Below are 27,333 nucleotides of genomic sequence, written 5' to 3' on the forward strand. Positions count from 1 at the left end.
GGTTATAGAGGCACGGGCAAAAATAATAGAATCCATTAGAGCTTCAACAAGAAGAACAAATAAACGGGATCATTATTGCTTTACTAATAAAATTTGAAGTTTCAATCAAAAAATCGTCCCTTTAATTCATAATCACCGCATAATTATCTATAAGCTGTGTATTCTGGTATATTATTTCTTATGGATTTTTGCTCTCTCTCTTTGCAGTACTCCTTTTTTTAATCTTCTATATTTTTCTCTCTGTTTTTTCTGCAGACCTGTTGGTGGCTTCCTTATTTATTGGCGAATCAGCTTATTTTTCATTAGCTAATATGGAGCTTATGGGAGAACTCGTGCATTATCTTATTATCAACAAACGTTTTTTAAATTAATAGATATGATTTAACATTTATATCATATTAATAGATCATTAACTTATAATTAAAATAAATAAATCTTAAATATATATAAAACCTATTAAAGAGATAAAATTATAATCACAATTTTAACTATTAGTTAACATAAAGATTAGTATATATAAAAAACAAACTAAAAGTAAAAAGAAAAGACCAAATCTTATGGGAGCAGTCTCAAATAAGAAAAGGAGATAGTCCAACTAAATATATTGGAATAATTGTAAAAAATGGTGAATAAAATTCCCGCAATAGCCCACTCACAATAATAATTACATATGACGCATTGAACTATTCATGGCCGAGTTCAGGTCGGGCTCAAACCGGATCAGTTGGGATTTTTAAATTTTTGTGCAAGTCAAAGCTAGACCTGAGCCTGGTTCGGTATTCAAATTTTCTACATAAATCTGGTACTTACACTCTACATATAAAGCCTCAGGTCGAGCTTTTTCAAATTTATGTGAGAAATTTTATACAAATAAAAGCTCGAGCCCTCCCATAAAATTACGAGCTTTTTTTGGTTTCAGGCTTGGCCCGACCTTTAGGACAAAAAATTACTTCCTAAGCCTGGCACTAAAGTGCGGGCTTGGGTAGACCTGGCTTGTACCCAAATCCATGAACATGTCTATATAAAATACATAGCTGCTATTCTCAGCAAATAAAATACTAATTGTATAGCTCACAATATCCAATAATGAAAAATCCCAGAGATAATGCCATTACACAACGGACAAGATCTGTTCTTTGAAATGCATTGGTTATAGAGGCACGGGCAGAAATAATAGAGGCACGCTCATCCACTTTTCTAATAGTATTTCGAGCACTCTTAAATGTCTTAGAGTATACACGCAAGAACACTCAAGATAAGACGAGTCTAGTTGAATTTATACAAGATAAAATGAAAATCCAACAATAAGTAAGAATATGTTTCTGGAAGTGTGTAGAGAATTTGAGAAATCAATCAAAAATCAATTGAATTAGTTAATGATGTTGATCCTCTATTTATAGAGCAATTGGTGTCGTATTTTTAAAGTTACGATCCTTGATTAAACACACATCCCTTGACCAAGAGTCACACCTTTCCCCAAAAATTGTGACTCTTGATCAAAAGTCACATCTCTTCTCAAAAGTTGCGACTCTTGACCAAAAGTCACATCTTTTTCCAAAGGTTGCGACCCTTGATTAAAAATTACGACTCTTCTCTTTTCAACACATTGCCTTAATTATTAAAGAACAATAATAGAATAATTAATCACTTTATTAATTAATTCTAATAATGAGGAGGAGGCTGAAGTTTATGTTGGAAATTTTGGAGGACTTAAATTAAAACATTTTTTTTATTTATACTAAAATAAAGTTTTACACACTCTTGCACTAAATAATCTCACCTCACTAACACCTTGCACAGACTCCACTAAGCTTTATCTCTATATCACATGCATGCCTAATGAAAATGTTAGATTTTTAGGAGGACTAAATTAAACAAACTTTTATTATTTATACAACACTCGCTATTTCTCTCACACGTCACTCACACTCTTTGCCTATCTTATATCATATTTCTCTCATTTTATGCATAACGACTTGGCCACCAGCTCATATATATAGTCCTATAGGTCGGTGCTTTTAGTATCTAGGTGTTTCTTAACTTAATAACACTAGATTCTAGATATAGTTAGTTCTAGATAATTCTAGAGGAGTTGTTAACTTCAATAGAAAATGACCAACTCCAATATTTATAGTCTTGGCGGTGACACAATTTTCTATTGATTCCGACCGATCTTTCCCATTGTCTGTATATAATCGAAATAGTCCATGCATACAAACATATTTTTAATCGTAATAAGAAGAAAGCAAGTTTGGGCCCGCACGAAGTTGGTCTAATGGTCTAGGCTTCAGCCATCTGAGCACCAAAAGTCGCAGGTTCAAACCCCGGCTACGCCCTTTTTTAATATGGAGTGGTTGAGGTTGGATTGCTGACCATTATAGCCGGAATTACCAGGTATGTGGGCTTGCAGGCGGCCCACATTTCGAAGTTTAACAATGATATTAAGTTTCGGCTCAGTAGAGTGAGTTCTCGTCATAAAAAAAACCACCTTGGTATATTTAAATATATTTTCTTAATTACCAAATATAGTCAAGCACTACATATCCTCTATTTGTAATATGAAGAAAGCCAGCTTGCAATTTCAACTTTATTATTAATTACTACGAATGTGATACCACAAAAGATATGGAATTATTTCCTAAAAATACTTGTGTTATAAAGAGATTCTAATATTTTTATCATAGAGAGATTCTTCTATTTGTGTTTATAGACTATTCTATCTACTGTACAAATCTATATACAACTCCTGAACAAGTTGCATTAACACCAAGACAATTAAATTATTTTTAAATGATTAAAAAACTTTATCAGAACACCTAATTAGGTGTAATTAGCATTAAAAATAGTAATTAATACTGGGATATATTCCTGCATTTCCTAACTAGCTGCTCTGATTAATTTGGTCAAGAAGTTAGCTAAGATGTTTATGTGTATTCAGAAAAATTCATTTTGTAAAAGGCATGATTGCTAGTAAGTATTTATTTTTAATTTGTGTTAATTTAAACAATATAAATTTATCAATTTTCAATGTATTTGTTTTGAATTTATTTTATTAGATTCAATCTTTTTATTTGCCCTATAAAAATTAGAAATAATGGATGTTTAGAAGAATTTTTGATGGAAAAAATTTCAAAGTGGGGGATTTAGGTTTGAACTGTTTTGTCAAGGGGGCTTTTTATTACAATGACATTCAAGCATGGAATATTTGGCCTTCGAAGTACTGTGATTTTCTATATATGCTTATTTCAGAGAGACTGTGATTTTCTATTGAATATGAAGATGGAAGACCAATGGGGATTGGTCCAAGTGGTAAGCGGCTTGGTATCGCTTAAACAAGGTCTCGAGTTCGAGTCTTGTGAATGCAGAAAATTCCCACTGGCAGACTCACACACCATGCCAGGTGCACGACGCGGGTCGGATCCGGATTAGTCAGGGCGAAACCCTGGAAACCGGATGGGCTTACCAAAAAAAATATGAAGATGGATCATTTAAGGAAATAAGAAAAACACTTGAACATACTGATAAGATAGACTTTGAATTTGTATTTTGAATTACCTAACCATATCAATATGGTTAAGATATACTTAGATTCAGTAAGCTTGTACTCTATATATTGTACGTCTCACACAATTAATAAAGTATCTGATTACCTATTTCCACATGGTATCAGAGCCCTAATAGGGTTTCACAACCAATATTCATTCATGGCAATCAATCAAGCCATCACTGCTCACCCCAATATTGCAACACACCTCCCCATCAAACTCAATAACACAAACTACCTTCTATGGCAAGCACAACTGCTACCTCTTCTTCGTAGCTATGATCTCGCTGGCCATATTGATGGCACAAGTGATCAACCCCCACCAATGACGGCAGACAATCAGATCAATCTTGCTCATCATAACTGGTACAGACAAGATCAAATGGTACTAAGTTGGATTTTCAGTTCTGTTTCTGAAAATTATCTCTCTCAATTAGTCAATGTCACTCGAGCAAAGGATGCTTGGAACAAACTTGCCGCTGCTTATGGTTCCGGATCCAAGGCTCAGGTTCGAAAAATAAAATCAAATTTTTATCGACTGCAAAAGGAATCGAATGAATCAATTGCAACATATATTCAACGAGCGAAAGGCATGTACGATCAACTTTCGGCTCTCGGAAATTCTGTTTTAGAGGATGACTTAGTTCAAGTCATTACGAATGGTTTGGGTTCGGCTTATAGACCATTCATACGATCCTTGGAAAATCGTCTCGATGCAATTGGGTTCGACGATCTTTATGGACTTCTATTGTCCGAAGAAAGTAGCATAGCTGCTGAAAGTATTACCGCTTCAGCACCTATTCAGACGGCTTTTTACAGCAGCAATGGACATTCATCACGTGGTCGTGGTGGCAGATTCCAACGAGGCCGTGGTGGCCGATTTTCACATCCATCCAACCGTCCCTCGCTGCATCATCGCAGCCACTCATCACAGCAGCCCTGGCCTGCATCTGAACAACCTGCTTTCTCTCAAAATAGCAGTGGTAATTCCTTTTCATATTCCTCTATTGATCTCATGAATGTTACGTGTTTTAACTGCAATGGAACCGGTCATTGTGCCAATAAATGTCCATCACCAAAAATCCACCGAAACAGCCACCATATGCAGCCTCAACCAGTCTCAAATATAGCTGCAACTCAAACACACAATCAGCCTTGGATCATGGACACAGGTACCACACATCATCTCACTGCAAATCTTGATAACCTTGCTACTCCGACTGAGTACCAAGGTCCGGATGGAATCAAAATTGGCAATGGTAAAACTCTTCCTATTACTCACATCAGTTCATCTCTTTTTCAGTCTAACAAATTTCCATTTCAGCTTAGTAATATCCTTCGAGTTCCTAATATTTGTGATATTTTATTATCTGTTTCTGCATTTGCTAAATCTAACCATGTTTCAATTGAATTTTTTCCATGTCATTATGAAATAAAGGATATCCGCACGAAGAAACTTTTAGTTTCAGGCCCGAATGACAACGGATTATACACACTTCCATTGGCTAAACGGTCCAGCCACCGTCCAGCACAAGCATTACGATGCTCCTTGTCTACTTGGCATGAACGTTTAGGACATGCTTCTGTTAGCACTGTTAATGATGTTTTGTAAAATTTTCATATTCCTGTTCTTTCCAATAAAATGTCTCAATTATGTCACGCTTGCAGTATCAGTAAAAGTCATAAACTTCCATTTTCTACATCTAATTTTGTTGCTACTGCTCCTTTGGAATTAATTAGTTCGGATGTTTGGGGACCTTCACCTATTACTTCTATTGACGGTTTTCGATATTATGTTGTTTTTTCATGATCATTACAGCAAGTATTGTTGGCTTTATTTTCTGAAAAATAAGTCAGATGTTCTGCCTATATTCATCAAGTTTCAGAAAATTGTTGAGAAGTTTTTTAACCGGTCTATTAAAATGTTTCAATCTGATTTAGGTGGCGAATTTATTGCACTTAAAACATACTTATTAGAAAATGGCATTTCTCAACGCACTTCATGTCCTAAAACTCCGGAACAAAATGGAATTGCCGAGAGAAGACACCGTCATATTGTCGAAACCGGTCTTTCTTTGCTTCATCATTCAAATGTGCCAACTGAATATTGGACTTATGCCTTTGAAATAGCAAATTACCTAATCAATCGACTACCTACACCTACACTTCAAAAACAATCACCGTTCCTCAAATTATTTCAAACTAATCCGATTTATGAAAGTTTACGTGTCTTTGGTTGTTTATGTTATCCATGGCTTCGTCCCTACGCACCAAATAAATTATCTCCTAGGTCCAAATCTTGTGTATTTGTAGGTTACTGTAAACTTCAAAAAAGGTATTTATGTCTTGATATGTCTTCTCGTAAAATCTTTATCTCACACCATGTTGTTTTTGATGAACAGAAATTTCCATTCCGGCGAGATGATGTGGCACCAGTTCAACAGTCAAACACTTCGACTACTTGCTCCTTATTTTTACCGTTCATTCCTCTTCCAAATCAAGAGTCACTTTCAAATCCCACAACTACCCAACCTCAACCCAATCCCACTCCATCTCAAACTCCTTTACCTAATAACCCTGTCTCTACCTTAACAAACTCATCTCCAGCCAATACACAAACTTCACCATCTCATCCATTGCAATCAACAACATCTGAAAAATCTCCTGCATTTCCTTTAGTTGCTACTTCCAGTTCACATCAAAATCCATCTCCACCAAGACAAACAAATATTATCCGCAAAATGGTTACAAGGACACAAACTGGTTGTCTTAAACCCAAGATTTATCAAGCTGTTGCTTCTTCAGCTACTGAACCGCAAACTTATACTCAAGCTGTTAAGGATGAAAATTGGCGAACCGCAATGACAGATGAAATTAATTCTCTTCTTGCTAATCACACTTGGGATCTTGTGCCATCTTCTTCTTCTCAGAATGTTATCGGCCGCAAATGGGTATATCGCATTAAGCGTAATCCAGATGGCACCATTGATCGTCACAAAGCACGCCTCGTTGCTAAAGGTTTTCATCAACGACCGGGCATCGATTATCATGAAACATATAGCCATGTTGTCAGGCCTGCTACTATCCGGCTGTTTCTCTCTTTCGCTGTCACACATAACTGGTTCGTAAAGCAGCTTGATGTATCTAATGCTTTTTGCACGGAAATCTTGATGAGTCGGTCTTTATGGAACAACCATTGGGCTTCATCAATCCTCACTGTCCCCACGTCAATGGTACAAAAGCCTATCCGTTGCTCTTATACGGCATGGTTTTCAGGTATCTAAAACTGATCTGTCTCTTTACTATTACTCAAGTCAAGGCAAGCAAACCTTTTGCTTAATTTATGTTGATGATATTCTTCTGATGGGAAGTGCTTCGTCTCATATTGATTCTATCACTCAATCCTTGAGCTGTGAATTTGGTATTAAAGATCTCGGAAAGTTGAATTATTTTCTTGGCGTGGAGGCCACCTGGAAACCAACTGGTTTATTTCTCACACAGAAGAAGTATATTCCTGACTTACTTCACCGGGCAAATATGGAGTCTGCTAAAGGTATCTCCACACCGGGGAATCCCAAGGCTGCTCTTTCGATTACTGGCGGTACACCAGTAGCAGACCCGCAAAAATATCGCAGTATTGTTGGGGGATTGCAATACTTGTCGCTTACTCGTCCTGACATCTCTTTTTCTGTTAACAAAGTGTCTCAGTTTATGCATAATCCAACTGATGATCACTGGGGTGCGGTGAAACAGATTCTTCGATATTTGCAAACAACAGCTACTCACGGCCTCTTTCTTAGTCGCAGCAGCAGTTCAGTTGTTTCAGCTTATTTCGATAGTGATTGGGCGAGTTCTATAGACGACAAAAAATCCACCACTGGTTTTTGCATATTCTTCGGCAAAAATTTGGTTACTTGGAGATCGAGAAAACAACGTATGGTGGCGAAATCTTCCACCGAAGCGGAATATCGAGCAATTTCGACAACAGTTTCTAAATTACAGTGGGTCCTTTCTTCCTCTACATGTCCGATTCTATGGAATGACAGCCTTAGTGCTACCTATCTCACCACTATGCATATTTTTCATTCAAGATCCAAACATTTGGAGATTGATTTTCACTATGTACGGGATCAAGTTGCTCACAAGAAGTTACAAGTCAGGTACATCAGTTCTAATGATCAAATTGCTGATGTCTTAACAAAACTGCTCCTAAGAAATCAGTTCGAACTTTTTCGTGACAAGTTGACCATCGTTTCTACTCTGGCTCAACTTGCGGGAGGGTGATAAGATAGACTTTGAATTTGTATTTTGAATTACCTAACCATATCAATATGGTTAAAATATACTTAGATTCAGTAAGCTTGTACTCTATATATTGTACGTCTTACACAATTAATAAAGTATATGATTACCTATTTCCACACATACATAATTAGAAAGGTGCAATTTTAATTCTTGTATTATATCTAGGTTTTATCTAAATCATTAAACTACTCAAAAAAAAAATCATTAAACTACTTTTTTATTTTATCTTTTTTTAAAAATGGTATATTTCTATCAACACTTGTCATAAATGAAATTAAATTAACAATTTAACATATATATATATATATATATATATATATATATATATATATATATATATATATATATATATTAATGATATAATTTTCATTATATTATATTTTAAAAAAATTTAAAGTTATTATTAATATCATACCACACATAAAAGAACTCATATAACTCTAAATACTCAAATAATCATTATATAAATTACAAAATATGTGGAATATAAATTTATTTACAATAATGTGCTTTTATGAGTTTTATCATATAACTCTAATTGATATCTTCATCATTTATGAGTTAAATTTATTTTATAATTTATCTAGCCAAAATATAGCTAAATAAATTTATCAATTAGAAAAAAATAAAAAATAAAATGCAAGGTCTTAAAAAATAACAAAATTAAATTTTTTATTACATAAAACATTTCTAACATAGTAAGAAATGATAATACATTTATATAAGTGAATTTCCTCATGAGCAAAAAATAATATACTAAATATATAAAAATAAGAATTAAAATGTAATTTATAGCATAATAAAAAGATTGATATTTTTTTATTCAAATTTAATATATAGAATTCAAATTTATCACATAAGTAGTAATATGATACATTTTGAAAAAAGATAATTAAATGATAGTCTAAATAATTAAAAAGTAACTTGCAATAAACTATGGTACTGAAATGACTTATCCCCTTAAAATCCCCCCACCTTTTACCCCCAATTCGTTTGCACCCTCACGTTGTAAAACCACCAAATGTACCCAAATTACGACCTTTCACTTTCAATTGTACCCTCAAGCATTAAATTGACCTCTTTTTATTTGAAAAATGTTCAAATTAATACTTTAAATTTTAGCATATATTTTAAAATAGGACTTAATATTTTATTTAAAACAAAAATAAACCTATTTTTTCAAGTGAAAAGAGATTAATTTAATGCTTGAGGGTGCAATTGAAAGTGAAAGGTCGTAATTTGGGTATATTTGGTGATTTTGCAACGTGAGGGTACAAACGAATTGGGGGTAAAAGGTGAGGGGTTTTTAAGGGGATAAGCCTACTAAAATTGTAGTTTCGCCTTAAATTTTGGGGTTTTTGACATATTTGTGTCTCATAAACACAAATATTCTGGATTTGTGCCTCCCACCCCCAGCCCGCTATCTCAGATAGCGGGCTTCTCTTTTTTAGAACCAGCCCGCCATATGAGATGGCGGGCTGGTAGCTAATTAGGGTGATTAGCTTAATCACCCTAATTAGCAGATGGCGTGCTGGTGCCTGATCCCCAATCATTGGGGATCAGCTCAATGATTGGGGAGAGAGTAATTAACTCTCTCCCCAATCATTTGAAGCAGATAATGATTGGACAATAACTGCCTAATCAGTTTGTTTTTTTCTTTTTTAAAAAAACTCTTATTTAACCAATGAATTGTAATTTACGTTAACTATTTTCAGGTTATTTTCGGACACTTCCGAGCGTTATTTTATAAAACAAATTTAAAGAATATTGTAGTTGACCTTGCAAACTTTAAATTAGGAGTTTAAATTGTTAGGTATTTTTTACATAAGTAGGTTAACCGTTAATTTCTGACAGTATTTAAGTTAGGAGTTTATTTGCACCTCATTAAAAATGTCGAGAATTTGTTTGACAAAAATGATTAAAGAAGAGCTTAATTGCACTTTCATGAAAAAATTTAGTAGTTTTCCTTTACCTTCTGCCTTAGCTCAGTGTGGAAATTTTTTGAAAAATGCAAAAGGAAGGTTCGTCTCACTGTGCTTGTTCTTTATGCTTGATGAGATTTTGGGTAATTAATCCAATCACTGAACTTTCGAGAATATTGTTTTTTTACCAATCTAAAAAAAACTCTTATTTAACCAATGAATTGTAATTTACGTTAACTATTTTCGGGTTATTTTCGGACACTTCCGAGCGTTATTTTATAAAACAAATTTAAAGAATATTGTAGTTGACCTTGCAAACTTTATAAATGTCATTTGTAATCATTGTTTGGACCAATCTAAATAAGAGTTTTATAAAGTTTGCAAGGTCAACTACAATATTCTTTAAATTTGTTTTATAAAATAACGCTCGGAAGTGTCCGAAAATAACCCGAAAATAGTTAACGTAAATTACAATTCATTGGTTAAATAAGAGTTTTTTTTATAAAAAAAAAAACCAAACTGATTGGGCAGTTATTGCCCAATCATTATCTACTTCAAATGATTGGGGAGAGAGTTAATTAATCTCTCCCCAATCATTGAGCTGATCCCCAATGATTGGGGATCAGGAGATGGCGGGCTGGTGCTAATTAGGGTGATTAAGCTAATCACCCTAATTAGCTACCAGCCCGCCATTTCATATAGCGGGCTGGTTCTAAAAAAGAGTAGCCCGCTATCTCAGATAGCGGGCTGGGGGTGAGAGACACAAACCCGGAATATTTGTGTTTATGAGACACAAATATGTCAAAAACCCTAAATTTTGTATAGCTGATGCCACATTAGAAGCCTAGAAATGGTATCCACGTTAAAAAGTAGTAGGAGTTCATGTAGCCTTGTTTTGCAGGAAAAATTTGTTCGTTTAGAACATATTCTTTTTTCCTTTTCCTATTATTTTGTAGCTCTTCTAGTTTTTTGTATCACAAACGTATATAACCATTTTTTAACGGTTGAAATTGAAACAAATATAATTAGAAATAAATTTCATGATTGTTTTGGTCCACTTTCTTAATAAAAGGGTGTTGAGCTGTATAAATATGAAAAATATAAAATATTAGCAATCAATGTAAATGCCTATTGATACTTCTAAAAAAAACTTTGTAGTTTACTTATATTTGGCCACCTTATTGATTGACGTAAATTCTAATTCAAAAATAGATCCATGCAAATTTAAACTTTGGCTAAATCAACTTAAAATGATTGCATTATATATGAAGTATATAGCCATTTTTTAACGGTTAAAATTGAAACAAATATAATTAGAAATATTTTGCATGATTGTTTTGGTCCACTTTATTAATAAAAGGGTGTTGAGCTGTATAAATATAAAAAATATAAAATATTAGCAATCAATGTAAATGCCTAATATTTTGCATGATTGTTTTGGTCCACTTTAATTATTGACCTAAGTTCTAATTCCAAAATAGATCCATGCAAATTTAAACTTTTGTCATATCCACCTAACAAATTCTAACACACACACCGATCCAGCTTATTTTTTATTTTTGTTGTACACTCACATTATAAGTAAATCTTATATTTTTGTTTTTATTTGAACAATTGAAAAAGAAAGTCATATAATCAATAAATAAAATATAAATAAATAAATTTGAGTAATCGAATTTTCTTAATTTAGCCAAAAACATATATAATGATGTTGTCATAAGAATTTATATAAAATAATTATTAACAATATTGATAATTGAAAAGTTAGCATAATTTTTTATGTACATATAGAAATCATTCATTCTATTTTTTTTAACATGAAACTGGATGATCTGCAATTATTATTGATGTCTCAATAAATATTAATTTTCTCAATATCAAAGTAAAAATAATTTATATTTTAAAACGGACTATTGAGAATTTATCAAAAAAAATATGTTATTGAGAAAATACTTATTTATGTTTTACATTGCTTTATTTTTAGATTATATATTTTATTTTTAATACTAAACTGTAAATTATTAATTATTAGTTTTTTTTTGAATCATGTAATTTATTACCTTCCTTAGCTTTTATTTTTATCATTAACATCTAATTTATAACGAGATTGTATTAAAAATATCCTTTATAATACAACCAAAATTATTTTTTGTAATTATTTAAATATTTTGGTAATATATCATTTAATATTTTTTATTTAATTTAATTAATGGTAGATCTGGGGATACTGGTAGAGGCTGTCTTGATGTTGTCGTATGTCCTACTGTGTCCGAGATGCGAAATAGGAGACAGATTTCAAACATGATTTCCAGGTCCATTTAGATGCTAAGCTTAGTAGTGAGTAAAATGAGTAGGGATGGCAATGGGGAGGGAAATCCCTGTTTCCCGTGGGAATCCGTCTCTAATGAGGCGGGAAATCCCTACCAATTACTCCCATGAATACGGGAATGGGGAAAAATCATTTCCCAACCACGGTAATGGAGAAGGAACGGGAAGTATAGTCCCCATCCATGTGTATCTCCATCCCCGTCCCCATAGGGACCCCATTTATATTTATACATATTTATATTATATTATAAATTTTAATATGTTATATATAATTTAACTTAGCTTTTTTATTAGTTTCTATCTACAATATTATAAAAAATAATAGTATTTTCTATAAAAAAAATAAAATATCTTATAAAAATAATAAAATTAATTATAAATTACATTTAATTATATGGAAAACGGGGATTCCCATAAATTCTCTACGGAGATGATTTTATTTCCATTCATTAAATGGGGACATAGATAGGGATTTCCCATAGACGTAGAGATGGGGATGGAAATGGCTTTTCCGTCCCAATCCCGCCCCATTGCCATCCCTAAAAATGAGAATTGAGTAAAAGGTTTTTCCAAAAACATATCTTTTGCAGTGATCATTGCTCTATTTTTTAGGCTGGTGTGTGCGCCTTCTCTTTTTTTAGTAATATAAAATTATGATAATATAATACCTATATAGAGAGGGAAAAAATGACTGAAAAATTATGATAACAAAATGATAATGTAAAGATAATAATATAATAAGATTTTATGATAATAAAATGATAAGATTATGATAATAGTATGGTAATATGATATTTACATAAAAAAATTATAAAAAAATTATAATAGCAGATAATAATGTGATGATACTTACATGATAACGGAGTAACATCATAATTATTATAAAATCGAGAGTAAAATACAAATATCAAAAAAACGTAGAGTTTTAAAAAAAATCCATTTTAAAATAAAAAAAACAATCATTTTTATATTTTTATTTTTAAGATAAATACGTAAAATTCTCTAGCTGCTATATTATACATCGATTGGGTAGTAGCTGCAAAATATTTAATTTTAATGCATGTCGTTTCTTCCTGAAGCACATTCCATACGACAAGGCATACACGTGCACATCCTAACGAACAAAACAACAACTCATCACTCTACAGTGTCCTCTCACAAAATCTGAATCAAAGAACAAAAACAAATGGCAAACAAATTACTACTGATCATCTTCTCTGTACTTCAATTCCTTCCATTCCTCTGCAATTCCTTCAATCCCGATTCCCCAAATGACCGACGTGTCCTCGTTTTACTCGACGACTTCGCTCTCAAATCCTCACACTCTTTGTACTTCAATTCTCTCAAATCACGGGGCTTCAATCTCGATTTCAAGCTCGCCGACGATCCTAAGATCAGCCTCCGTCGTTACGGGAAGTATCATTACGACGCATTGATTCTTTTCTGCCCATTCGCTGAGAGTGAGTTCTCAGTATGATTGTTGTTAGCAGGGGCGGAACTAGGAAGAAATTATGGGTGGGCAGTTGCCGATATAAATAAAAAATTTAATAATGTATTTTTTTAAAAATTATATGTTTTGTTAATTTTGCCCGGCTTACAAACTTTTAGTATAATCTTGTCAGCCTTATAAAAATTTAATTTCTGGTTCCGCCACTGGTTGATAGGGTCGATTTTTTTTCCTTTGTGATTATGAAGTGAATGTAGAAATGAGAATTCGTGTTGTTGTTACTTAGGGTTTGGTGGGTCGATTAACCAAGCTGCTATTGTGGATTTTGTTGATTCGGGTCATGATTTGATTATTGCTGCTGATGTTAATGCTTCTGAATTGATTCGTGATGTTGCTACCGACGCTGGCGTTGATTTGGATGAGGTTTTCTTCTATGTTTTGTAATTAATATGTTATCTTTTTTTCTTATTTGTATTAGTTTCTGTTTATAATATATTTATTATGTGTTTGTCTGTGAAATAGGATCCTTCGGCTATGGTTCTTGATCATTCTAGCTATGCTGTTTCAGAGACGGAAGGAGATCATACATTGATTGCGAGTGATGATTTTATTAAGTCTGATGTTGTATTGGGCACAACGGAAATTGATGTAAGCAAAACCTTTCGTGTTTTTTAATAATTTTTAGCAGCTTTAGTAATCTTCATTTGCTTAAGTTTTCTTGCATTTTAAGTACTTGTTTAGTTACCAATAAAGTAGAATTTTGTTAGACATAGTTCATGGATTACTTTAGCCGCTGTCTTAGGTAGAGTTTATTGCGTTCCAGCATTCAGTTGCCATTTTTTTAGGATATATTTTATTGGTCTTGTGTAGAAGATATGGATTGAAATCATGTCATTATTGGCATGATACCGTTTGTTTCAAAATGTATTAAAAATGCCCTTTTATTAAGTTAAAAGTGCTGGATTCTACCAACTATGGAATTTCAAAACATGAGAATGGCCTAAATAGATTCTTTTATTTATGACTTTCAAAACACTTTCTGATTAATTCTTTTGTAAATTGTCTCAGGCTCCTGTTCTTTTCCGAGGGATCGGTCATACAACAAATCCCTCCAATAGCTTGGTAAGAGAAGGCGCATTGGTCTTCTGCACTTTGTAACTTCTGGTAGCATCTGTATCTTAAATGGTTACTGCAATGTCAATTTATAATCGACAAATTCAACACTTCTAGGTATTGAAAGTTCTCTCAGGTTCTCCTTCATCCTATTCAGCTAATCCCAATGCTAAGTTGTCAAATCCTCCATCACTTACTGGATCTGCTATTTCTTTAGTGTCAATTGTGCAGGTATAATATTTTTTCTCTACCTTTTGTAAAGAAGTTGTATTAGAAATCGGTTAATGATTTTATGTTTTTCAGCATGCATTAGTAAAAATGCTAGTACAAGGAGGTTCAAAGCTGCTGCTAGTCTATCTTTTAATGTGATTTCAGTGTCATGGCTATTTCTTTTAGTTACAGAACTGTGATTACTTATACCATTCATATATTTCCTCCTAACTAATCAAGTCTATTTGAAATTGAAATTTTTTTATGCATTCATATTTAGAATATAATTTTGTCAACTATTTATGGTGTCATAAACAACTAGTGAATTTTCCTAGCTTTGGTACATTTAACATGATGAGTATGGCTGTCCATGTTTTTCCAAAGTATGAAAAACGTTTAACATCATTTTCTTGCAGGCAAGGAATAATGCCCGCGTTTTAATAGCTGGTTCATTAAGCATGTTCAGCAATAGGTATGGTGGCGTTTCTTTCTGACCTTTTTGCTTCATATTGATATTGCTGATGAAGCTTACTGGGTTATTAAGTCGCTACATTTTTTGTCTTCCCCAGATTCTTCAGATCTGGGGTGCAGAAGGCAGGAAGCCCAAGAAAGTAAGTGAATTTTCTATATGTGAATACGCCATAGATTGTTATTTAGTCTAGATCTTTATGTGCCTCTGCATATAAAATGTGAGTTTCTCGACTCTATTTCATGACACTAGTGCAAAGTATTGTAATTAAGACGAATTTCCTGATGAATACTTTACATCATGCTACTTCAGGAACGGTCCCTTTTTATGAAAGGAATCAATTTTTGCAACGAAACATTTTTGTGAATCCGGCTTGACTCCAGTTGCTAGAATCATGAATAGTACGAATCCATTTGCATGTAGAAAATAGTTGCAGATTTGAACATGTAGAAAGTGTTTTGTAGAGAATATTTTATGCATATGGACCTTAAGAAACTTTTATTGTTCTACTAAGTAAAAACTGTATTTAAAAAAAGTTGTCCTGAATGGTAATGACAAGCAATGCTGTGTATTCATATTAGCAATCCTCTCTGACACATTTTTGAATCTAAATTTGAATGAATTTTAGCATCATTGTCATCATCATCAACAACAACACGATGAATCTCTCAGATACTATTGATGCTTGTTCAACTTTAACAAAATGCTGAAATAGAAATGTCTTTTTTGTTTGGGGTCTTCTCTTTAATAATAACAGACACGAGAAATCTGGTAATGAACAGCTTTTGGTTGAGCTGAGCAAATGGGTTTTCCATGAAAGAGGCCATCTTAAGGTAAGGCATATTGATCAAAGCATTTTATTCTTTTTAATGTTTAATACATTCTTTCTGGGGATCCATTTGGCAAATGGTGAGATATTTTGTTGTTTACAGGCTGAAAATGTAAGACACGGAAAAGCTGGGGAGGGAGATGAACCTGCAATGTACAGAATCAAGGATGATTCGGTAATGTTTCATTTTCATCACATTAGTATCTTGTTTTATAATAAAGTCCTACAACAAATGAGGAAAATGATTAAGTGGAAAATGTTGACTTTTGGTGCAGGATTACTCTGTTGAAATTTATGAGTGGTCAGGAACAGCCTGGGAACCATATGTAGCAGATGATGTTCAATTGCAGTTTTACATGATGAGTCCCTATGTGTTGAAAAACCTATCAACTGATAAGAAGGTATATTTTTCGATTATTGAGCTCATGCACACATGATATTGCTAATCTTCTCTCGTGAAAATCTCTAACCATTTGGTATTTCAGGGTCTCTATTATACTACTTTCAAGGTTCCAGATGTTTATGGGGTTTTCCAGTTCAAGATTGACTATCAAAGACTTGGATATACCAGCTTGTCTTTGTCAAAGCAGGTATGCACTTGCTCATATGTCGGGGATAATCTAGCTCACAAAGTATGTTTGAAATTCATTACTAATGTCAATACAGGGAAGTTTTCTATCAATATGCTACCATCTGTGATTTTCAAGTAATAATATAATCACAATAAGATCTCTAGACATGCAGTAGATCTGACTGTATACATTGGGAAACCAACTGATTAAGAATTTCTGGCTGCAGAAAACTGCTTACAGTTTACCACTGTTTTATGTTACAAAATATGACTAAACTGATAGTTGAACCAAAACATGAAGTATAGTAGCCTTTAGCTACTGGGAAAATCCAGATCCTAGCTCTATTGTGAACTAGGCTAAATCAAATATTTTTCAAATTTGTCTTGTTCTGATTTTGTGGTGCCTTTGGTTGTTACCATTGTGATAGATGTTGTAAGCATTTAACTTGTCCTTTGAGATTATTTGTTTTCAACCGCTTAACTAAAATCTAACCAAGCTACGTTCAATAATTTTTCACAATGTTTTGTTTATCTGCGATACTCAAACTTAACCTTGTCCTATATTATGGTTTTTGTGCTGTAACTGCGTATATAATGGTTTTGTGCTATCACTGCCAATAATGTTTGGGTTATGACGCAGATTCCAGTCCGTCCCTATAGGCACAATGAATATGAAAGATTCATTCTGGCAGCTTATCCTTATTATGGAGCATCATTTTCTATGGTAAGTTTCACTGCCTCTCACCTTTATCTTGTTTTTCTCAAGTGATTATATGTGTGTAGAAGGCAATGTTTGTTTTAATGAATTGGTATCTTGACGAAATGGGCGAAATGGCTCCCCTAGTGCCAAACATATTAACGACATTTAGTATCTAGTAGACTCCTATAGATCTCCCAATAATAGTTTTTTTTTCCCTAGAAAATGACACTCTCAATGTTGCTCAGGAACTTGGTGGAACCTATGTTTCCAATTTTGTTTCCGTTTCTAAAATTATATATTAATAACTTATTCTAGTAAAAGCCATTTTGCCTTCTTTATTTCAACATTTCCAATTTCGTGCAATATATTACACTACATTTACCAATACTCAAGCTTCTCCTATAATTTGACTACTTACAAATACTCAACATTTGCTAGAATCTGAAACTTCTATTCTTTATAGATATTATTATCCATTCAATTTTGATTCTTAACATCATAGGCTTGCCTTGATGCAACTTGTACTGGACAATCTTGAACCGCACAGTGTAGTTTCTGTTCAGATATTAACTATTTCTGCTAAGATTGATCTCGATGCAAAATTTAAATGAACTCGCTTGTTTATTGAATTTTAGTTGTATCTATAACAAGTACATAACTTTGGCGTTACACATGTAATGTTATCCTAAATGATTATCCTTCAGGATATGATGTTATTTTCGAGGTTCTCTAATGCGTTTTGTGTGGTGATTGATGAGCAGATGGTAGGCTTCTTCGTTTTCACTCTAGTTTACCTCTACAGCAAATAGCTATAAAATTTCGGACAGCAGTCTTCCCTGATTCCTCCTTAAACCATGGATGAGAATTGAAGAGTGTTCTGTTTTGTTTGGTGGAGAGAATGTATTAGGAATTTTGATTTAGCTTGGTGCCTTTTGCCCCCACTTTTTCTCTCAAATCTATATGAACTTATATAGAAATCAGAGGATGTCAATTTTTTATTTTTATTTTACAGTTAGTTTAGATGCATAAAAATGTTACTTTTAGTTGAAGTCCCGCTCATTAAAACTGAAGCTTAAATTCTTTAGTAAAAGATACAGTAATAAATAAATCATGTTAAATATTTTTATAAACTTGTATTTTATTCGGTAAAAATAAATTATATCCATTCCGTTTAAAAATAAAAGAATATTTTTTGTATTTTACATGTCCTCCATCTAAGAAGTCCGCATCAGTTTTTAGTAGTTTTAACATTCAATTAAGGCCAAATGTCGTAAAAAGACCAAACCTTTCATAAAAGTTTCACAAAAGTCCTGACCTTTTAATTTTGTCGATTTTGGCCAAAAACAAATTATTTGGTTTCAATTGTGGCCAACTCTCAATTTGATTTCAATTTGCCTATGTGACGCATATGTGGCGCCTATGTGGCATGCCAAATATTGAAAGGTCGGGACTTTTGTGAAACCAAATAATTCATTTTTGGCCAAAATCGACAAAATTGAAAGGTCAGGACTTTTGTGAAACCAAATGATCAGTTTTTGGCTAAAATCGACAAAATTTAAAGGTCATGACTTTTGTGAAACTTTTGTGAAAGGTTTGGCTTTTTTACAACATTTGGCCTTCAATTAATACCTTTATTTTAACTTTTTTTTTTTGATAAATACCTTTATTTTAACTAATTAGAATTTATTAATTATTTTAAGAACTTCATAAAAATAAGGGTTAATTTCATAAAAAATCATGAACTTTACACGAAGTTTCATTTTAATCACGACTTTTAAAAGTTGTCATATAAAACCATGAACTTTCATTTTTGTTCAAATCTATCACCGATTAGTTTTTCAGTGTATTTTTACCTTTCATTTTTTTTCAAATCCGCCGGATTCCGGTGGACACATCAGCAAAAATACACCAGAAATTGATTTGGTGATAGATTTGAAATGTCAAAAAATGTGTATTATCCATGTCAAAAAATGAAAGGTAAAACTATATCCATGTCAAAAATGGATATAATTATTATCCTTTTAATCCGTGTGAATGACAAAACAAAACAATAACCCCACGAGCAAAATTTTAAAAGATGCCCCTTAAAATTTAGTTCTGTTGAAATTTCAATAACTGAATTATATGTGTATTATTTGTAAATAAAACTAATTTAAAAATTTAGTTTTTAATTGATTTAAATAATTAATAATAAAAATTACATCAAATCTGATAAAATTATATACATTCACATTTAAGTGGATTATATTTTAATCATTAAAATGAACCATAATAAAGTTTTTGTTTTGCATGATTTAAAACAATCAGTATAGGTAACTCGAGTACTGGAATATCACATTTCAATTCTCTAGATCAGAATAGAGGGACTCAGGGTCGAATACAGAACCTGCAAAAAATGGATCGAATACTGAATTTTCCATGGAAAATAATTAAATTTTAATCAGAAAAATCATTAAAAACTGGGTTGCTTTAAAAATTAAAAATTACTAAAAATCATTAAAAAGTGGGTTTAGGGTTAAATGTGTGATGAAGTTACTAATAAATGCCTTCCGAAAGAAATAAAAAAAAAGGCATTATCAGCGAAACTTCCAGCATTGCTTTAGGCCTCCCATGAATCAGATAAGCACCTTTTCTTAGCTTAGCTGGGATTATGAAGGCCAAGAAATAGATGAAAATAATTGGAAAATAACATAAAATCAAGATTTTGAAATTCACCATTTGCTTTGCTTTTGAACTAATGTGGCTGCTTACTGCTCTATTTATATTGATTTACTTATAGTTAGGGTTCCGCTTCGATAGCTTTTCTTTTATTATGCGGAGGCCCTTTTATTTTAATCTATTACAAATATTATCCCCATCTTCTTCTGATTTTGTCCTTTTGTTCTAATACGTTCCCCAGAAAGTTTCATTTTGCCTCCTGAACTTGGCTCAAACTATAAATTGAAGACTAATTCAGAATTTTGGACAAACACACCGTATGTTGATTAATTTAGATCACTTTAAATTGAATTGGTAAACAATAATTGAAGCATTATATAGATTGGAGCTGAGATGGTAGAAAATTATTTCTCAATTTCGAGCTCAAGGGGTAAAGCAAAACTCCAAATTTAAAAGTGTTTTTGTTCGAAAGGCCAATTTTGAAAGTGTTTATTCGCAAAAATTCGGAGTTTGATCTTATTTAGTCTATTTTACCAAATTGAAGGGGGAAAATGAACTTTTGACTTATGCAAAAGTTTACTGGATAATGAATATAATACTAATATTTATTAATTTTGATAATTTGTAGTGGTCATAAAATATAATTATAATAAATTTTAAAAAAAATCAAAAAAATATCTAATTTTTATAATAGTAATAATTTAGTATATTTGCTACTTAATAAAATAATGAATATAATTAATTTAATAATCAAAGATGAGTCTTTATTTTATTTTATTTAGATATTTTAAAATTATCCCCAATATTTTTTTTTTTTTGATAATTGGGGAGGGGAAGCGTTTGTGGGAGGAAACAAACCCACGACCTATCAGTCTGCTGCCTAGCGTTTATACAATTTGAACTATAGCTCATTGGTATCCGCAATTATTAATATGGCTATTTAAACGACACACAAAATACACAATTAAACCGGTTTAAATTGAACTTATAATACGGATGGTATCATAAAAGAATCAATCTTAAATGAATTCCATTCAAAATAAACACAATATACATGAAACATATAAAGATTCAATTACACAAATATTTACGAAATATTAAGATTTCCAAGACCAAGATCCTCTTTAAACAATTTCCAACGCACATTAGCTAATGCTAATTTCTCCTTAGCTCCACGCCATTCTCCATTAGACTCCTTGATTTCCCCTTCTAAACCTCTCCATTCTTCAAGCTCTCTAGACGCTCCTTCATTCGCTTTCTGCAACTCAACTGCAGCGGATTTCTTCTGCGTAACGAGCTCCTCTTTTCGCATCATTAACCGCTGAATTTCAGCTTCGAGTTTCGCTTCCTCTTCGGAAAGCCTCGAGAATTTCTCCACCAAGGAACTTATTTCCTTCTGCCTTTTCTCCAATCTCGAATTGAGATTCGCAGTTTTTTCCGCTAGAGAGATTCTGCGATCTTTCACAGTTTCTGTTACTATTGTAGAGTTCGGAATGCTTTCTTGAAACTCTGTCAAACGTGAAGCTAAATCTTCAAGAATTGTCTTCTCTTGTAAAGTGATCGTAGTATTGTTAGCGAGTTCAATGATGATCCTTTCGATATTTCTGAAGGCGTTGGCTTGTTGTATAGCCTCTAACGACATGTTGAAGAAGCCGAGCAATGCTTCTTTTTTCTGATGCACAAGTTCAGGATTAGTTGCTTGGCTTGGAACTGGAAATTCATTGTTGGGAATTGATTTTTGAGTCCTTGTCCGGTTTGAAATTTCGGTCACGAGATTCTTAGAAATTTTCTCTACATCTGGGGAGGATGGTACAGATATTGAGGGAGGATCCTGTTTTCCAAAGATGAATTGAACAAATGAGCTAAGAGTTTGCAAGATCTTGTCCACAAAGCGGTAATCCGACTTCAATTTTTGTTTTATTCCGATTATCAAACATCTACGCGATATTTTATTTACTTTAATGTTATCATATACTATATACTTTATTTTAAAATTGATACTAACTTTTAAATGATGTGTCAAAATTAAAATGGTACACATTTTAACGTTCCATGCAAGCAGTACGATAAGGACAAATATATCTTTCTAATTTTGTCACGTTATACTTTAATGTAAACATAAATGATCCGCAAATTATTTAGTTTTCTCATATTGCTAGAAAATTAAAATTTAATTATGGAAATAAAACAATTTAAACTTCGGTTAACATCACGAATTTTTGACCTTTGCGAATGTTAAAATCAAGCACATAACGCCCAACAAAATAGGTAAGAAAATTACCCGAGCAAGATTCTTTTCGTCGACAATAGTAGGAGGCGGAAGTGATTCCTTCACAATTTCTTGTTTCTTAATGGGAGCTTCTGTTTGAACTGCTCCTCCAGTCTGATTCACTGGTTTAGCAGTTACCGTAGCAGCTGGTGGTTCAACCGTCGTCGGTTGATCTGCAGGAGTTTGAACTGGCTTGGGCAGTTTGGGCTCATCTTTAATAACTTCCTTAACAGGTTCGGGCACAGAGTAATGCACAACACTATGGACTTGAACCTCGGCTTCAACTGTTAGTGTATCATTCACTAGATACCTTGCAGCAGTATCTTTCAGTTTGCTGAGAGGAATGAAAGTAGAAAATCCCCAATCGCATTCTCTTGCATTGAATACATGTTTTGTATCTGAACATTATGTTATATTAGTAATGCTCAACTTTTCCCTATCACGAGTTAAAATAAATTTAAAAGAAATAATAAGGCTTAAGCCGTGAGCGTGTTACTCAGTCGCCGTTAACTGATTAACAATTTCAACTTAAGATATAAAAAAAGCTCTTATACTTTCGACTTTTTGTTTATCGGTCTTTTCTTCAAAATTTATTCAATATGATCCTATACTTTTATATTTTTATTTAGCCGATCCTTTACCAAGTTCAATGATGTGGCTTTTTTTCCAACATGTTGAGTTAGATCGATATTTAAATTCAATCTCGCACACGTTTTTTTTGCAACAACTGTAATGCACATTCACTGTAAAAAAAAAGACCTAAGAACTCAAAATAAATTTAAGTATACAGACTAAAGACATAAGTTTTGTAAAAGGATCAAATAAATAAATACAAGGACCTAATTAAGATAAGTTCGCCTAAATAATAACTTGATTATTATTTTAGTTAAGAAAAATTAAATCATGTACCTTTTCTCACTGTAGATTTGTTATTGAAGTGATTAATTACTGATAGGCCAAAATTAACATCTCTGCTCCAACCATTTGGCAAATTTGTGGACTCAGCAGCTTCCAAATAGATTGATAAATGATCCGCATTGACGTTTCCTTTTGGTAAAATAAGCAAACGCCTGCAAATTTAATTATACCATCACATCAAAATATATAGTACTTATGCTAAACTAAAATTGAAATCAACTATGATTTATAATAAAATTAATTATACCATTTACATCTTCTGATAATGAAAATGTCTGAATAGAGTTTCTTTGCAGCCAACTTGGAAAAGTTGTCAATTTTCCATGTGAATTTAGTTGAGGCAGCATCCCCCATATTTTCTGAGCTTTTTCGCATCATACGTGCACCAACAATTTGTCGAAAAGCGTTAAAAATTGAACTCTTATACATATAAGATATTTGTACAATTAATTGGATATTAAATTTTTGAGATATACAATTATTGTGTTATTTATTTTAATCACGAAATTTTAATTTGTTTCTATTTACACACTAAACTTTAAAATTATATATAAAAGGTAATATTTAGTCATTTCATGCGGAATAGAATTCATTTGGCAACCGAAACTTTTCACATTGTAAAAAAAATACATAAAATGCAAGTTTCATGACCATAAAAATTTAGAATCCATCATTATGCAAACTTGTCATGTAAATTCAAATTGAGCTGAAATCATTAAAAATAATTTGTTGTTTGTAAAACAAATTAATTTAGTGACTAAAAGCCCTAAAACTTTTAATACCAACAACTAATTTAATGAATAACGTATGATAAAATTAAAAACTACTAATTGTCATCAAGCTCTTGAAGTCGAATCAAATTATTATTCTCTTCCTCTTAAAAGATTTTATTATTTTCTTTTTTATTTTAAAAATATATCACTTTTATGAGGCGTTTTTTCTTCTGCTAATAAATAAATAATTAATGAGCAATTATTCTTGATAAAAAAAATCATGAGATAAAATAAATTGAAAAGTAAACATTTTAGATACATACCTTTAATTATTGGTGGACTGTTGGCTAAACCAGAGAGTTCAGATTAATTGTCATCAACTTTCTTCAGCTTTATATAATCAAGTTGGGATTAAGGATTCTTTTCTTTTTCCATTTATGATGTGAAGGAATTAATTTAGTGATGTTTTCTTGTTTGTATGGCCATCCCTTTCTTTTCTTTCATTCTGTTCTTTGTCCTCTATAGCCCATTGCAATTTTCATTTTAGAATTAAGAATAGCATTTTTTTTTTATATTTTCAATTTCTTTCTTTTTCATCTTTTCTCTTCTGTGCTTTATATCATCTCCTTATTTTTCGTTTAATTTTTAAAAATTTCCATCTTTTTTACTTCTTTTTTTATATTCCAAATTTTTAAAATCATCAACATTATGGTCGTAAATCAACCATGCTACCTGAATTTAGTCCCTCCTATCACAAAAATCCCTTAAAAGAAACGTCACTAAACTTCTTAAATTTTATTAAGAGAAAATTAGGATAAATACTCTATTTTTAAAAATAATTTGATTTTCTACCTCAACAAGAAAAAGATAGAGAAAATACCTCACCATTTTAATGTTTTTATTTTTTTACTCTAACACCTATTTATATTATAATTATACCTATCTTTTATTATTATTTTACTCTAACCATATTGTTTCCTGTCACGACCCATTTTCATGAATCGTGACCGGCGCTAGGGTATGGGTATGGTTGTACCAAAACCCGAAGCTAGCCTTGCGGATAACCAACTTATATCATTTAAAACAATGTACCTGCAGAAAACCACATGCTCGGGGGCAACCGAAACTTCAGCCTAGTCTACCAGTACAATAAGCAACATATATTCAAAGTATACTTATCTGAAATTATAACTCCAACAGTATGGAAATATAATATAAATACCATAAACACTGTAATCATGCCAAAAGCGATAAAGTAATAGTTGGATCAATCCAACAAACAATAGTCAAAACTATAAACGTAAGACTAAGACATGAATAATATGAAACTACTACTGCGGTCTAAGAGTTTAAAATAGTTCGACTCTTTTATTCTGAAAAATAAAATAAAGAACCTCCGAAAATGAAGAAACGGAGATCGACCAAAGCTCAAATCATAAACCTGGAAAATTTGGGAAAACAACGGGGTCAGATTTACTGAGTAGAGTTTATATAACCATTTACATTTATTAAGTTAAAAACCTTTAAAGACGTTTAATAAAACATTTTCATTATGGATTTTCAATGAAACCCTAAACCACAATTCTAAATCCATTGTCGTGTCGGTGAGACGTATCTCAATAACCGATTCCCGACTACCACTTAATAAAATAGTGAGCCCAGGAGACGTATCTTCCACCGGTGCCCTCACTAAGGTGAGACGCATCTCAAACCTACCTCGATACCATAATAATCATTACCGGTGCGCACGCAGTCCCGATGATGCCCATCGAGTAGCACGTTCCAAATCAAATCCACAATGCCGAAAAATAGTTCGAAAGCTGTTTATACATATACATATACAAAATATAATATTTGCTTAATAAAGAGGTAAATAGAGATATAAACTCACTACTTGCTAAATCCACGTGATCCTGACAAGCACCTAACTCTGGTTCGCCTCTGAAGTACGAACAGTCGACGGGTCTAAATAAAATATTAAAAACATAATTAAAATCAGACCCTAACTCTAAAGAGTACTAGACACCACATAGGACTAGCACAACACAATACCAAACCATATTTAATAAACACTTATCTTAAATGTGTTCCAAATATAACCCAAGTTATAGAGTACAAATCATATAAAATATTTAGAGTGATTAGTAAAAATAATTTAAATTAACCCAAGTTAAAATTTATATCAGTGAGTCAGCCGAGTTATTAAAAACTACCAAACTTCTTCCCACTTGTTGGGCGACCACAGTCTAACCCAAATTTATTAAATTTATAAACCCGAGATTATAAATTAAAATACTTGATAAAATAATTATCTAATTCAAAATAGAATTCAATAATATCAAATCCAAGTAACCCAAGTTACAACTAAAACTTAAACATTTTAAGTTTATAAACGTTTAGGGACTAAACTGTATTTTAGCCAATTTGATTTTCGAAATCAAATTTTATTTCTCAATTTCTATTCACTAAATTATAAACATATCCAAAAGTTATTCAATAGATATAACTTAATCTTGAATAAGCTTTTAGAAAGTTTAGGGGCTAAACTGTAATTTATCCTAAATGACATTTCAATTAAAATTAAATATAATTACCCGAGTAATTATATTAATTTAAGTTATAAATATTTAACGTATTCAAATTGTCTATTTAAAATAAAACGAGTTCAAGTTATTATTTAACCAAAATCAATAGGTAAAACTAACTTGAAGGATTCAATTGATTTAAGTAAAATAATTCGGTGATCAAACAAGATAAATAACCATCTCTTTTGATTCAAAACAACAAACTCCCTCTAGCCAAAATCTGTCAAACCCAGCAACTAATATTATAACCTATTATTCCTAAACTAAGAATATGGTGATCAAAGTGGCCACTTAGCCATCTTCCCCATATCAACAACTAAATTTCCGCCATTTTCATATTTGAAAACATTAAATTGAAAAGCCATCAAGTTGAAGTTTCTGGGTTTATGAAACTCAATCACTAACACAAAAATAGTTACCTAAGCAACCTAGAAGCATAATTCTTCTAACAATCATAAACAATAACATCGGCAACAACACATATTAACAAACGGCGACTCGAACCGAACAATCGCAAGATTAAGCCAAGATTAATTCATTAACAAACAAGGAATCATGGTTTAATGATCATTTAAAACACATAACTCATACCTAAGGACAATATAGAAATCGGCAGCAATAACAAGTGAAGAAACAGAAACAAAATATCAAGAACACGGCAAATCGTAGCGGCGACGAACGGAGGAATCTTTACGTACCTTAATTGATTCCAATACGTGAGATTCAAAGAGATCGTTGAGTCGATGCGAACC

General features: G+C 32.2%; 2 protein-coding genes and 1 non-coding gene across 3 annotated transcripts; 1 reads left to right on the top strand and 2 right to left on the bottom strand.

The window, feature by feature from the left end:
- The first annotated feature begins 13,170 nt into the window (after positions 1-13,170).
- On the top strand, positions 13,171-18,436 carry LOC126683156 (dolichyl-diphosphooligosaccharide--protein glycosyltransferase 48 kDa subunit-like). The gene is made up of 13 exons (XM_050378991.1): positions 13,171-13,559; positions 13,833-13,969; positions 14,069-14,194; positions 14,615-14,668; positions 14,777-14,890; positions 15,286-15,341; positions 15,439-15,480; positions 16,096-16,171; positions 16,271-16,342; positions 16,443-16,568; positions 16,653-16,757; positions 17,379-17,462; positions 18,200-18,436. The coding sequence occupies exons 1-13, from the start codon at positions 13,286-13,288 to the stop codon at positions 18,245-18,247; spliced, it is 1,314 nt and encodes a 437-aa protein (XP_050234948.1). The 5' UTR covers positions 13,171-13,285; the 3' UTR covers positions 18,248-18,436.
- A 1,519-nt stretch (positions 18,437-19,955) lies between these two features.
- LOC126685252 (small nucleolar RNA snoR83) lies at positions 19,956-20,087 on the bottom strand. The gene has a single exon (XR_007643363.1). It is a non-coding gene; the product is annotated as a small nucleolar RNA snoR83 (small nucleolar RNA).
- A 988-nt stretch (positions 20,088-21,075) lies between these two features.
- On the bottom strand, positions 21,076-24,435 carry LOC126680213 (uncharacterized). The gene is made up of 5 exons (XM_050375272.2): positions 24,320-24,435; positions 23,531-23,652; positions 23,275-23,435; positions 22,378-22,763; positions 21,076-21,927 (listed from the first exon to the last, which is right to left on the bottom strand). The coding sequence occupies exons 2-5, from the start codon at positions 23,635-23,637 to the stop codon at positions 21,184-21,186; spliced, it is 1,398 nt and encodes a 465-aa protein (XP_050231229.1). The 5' UTR covers positions 23,638-23,652; positions 24,320-24,435; the 3' UTR covers positions 21,076-21,183.
- Between the last annotated feature and the right edge of the window lie 2,898 nt (positions 24,436-27,333).

The sequence above is a fragment of the Mercurialis annua genome, linkage group LG5 (assembly GCF_937616625.2).
Source record: "Mercurialis annua linkage group LG5, ddMerAnnu1.2, whole genome shotgun sequence".
NCBI classification, from domain to species: Eukaryota; Viridiplantae; Streptophyta; class Magnoliopsida; order Malpighiales; family Euphorbiaceae; genus Mercurialis; species Mercurialis annua.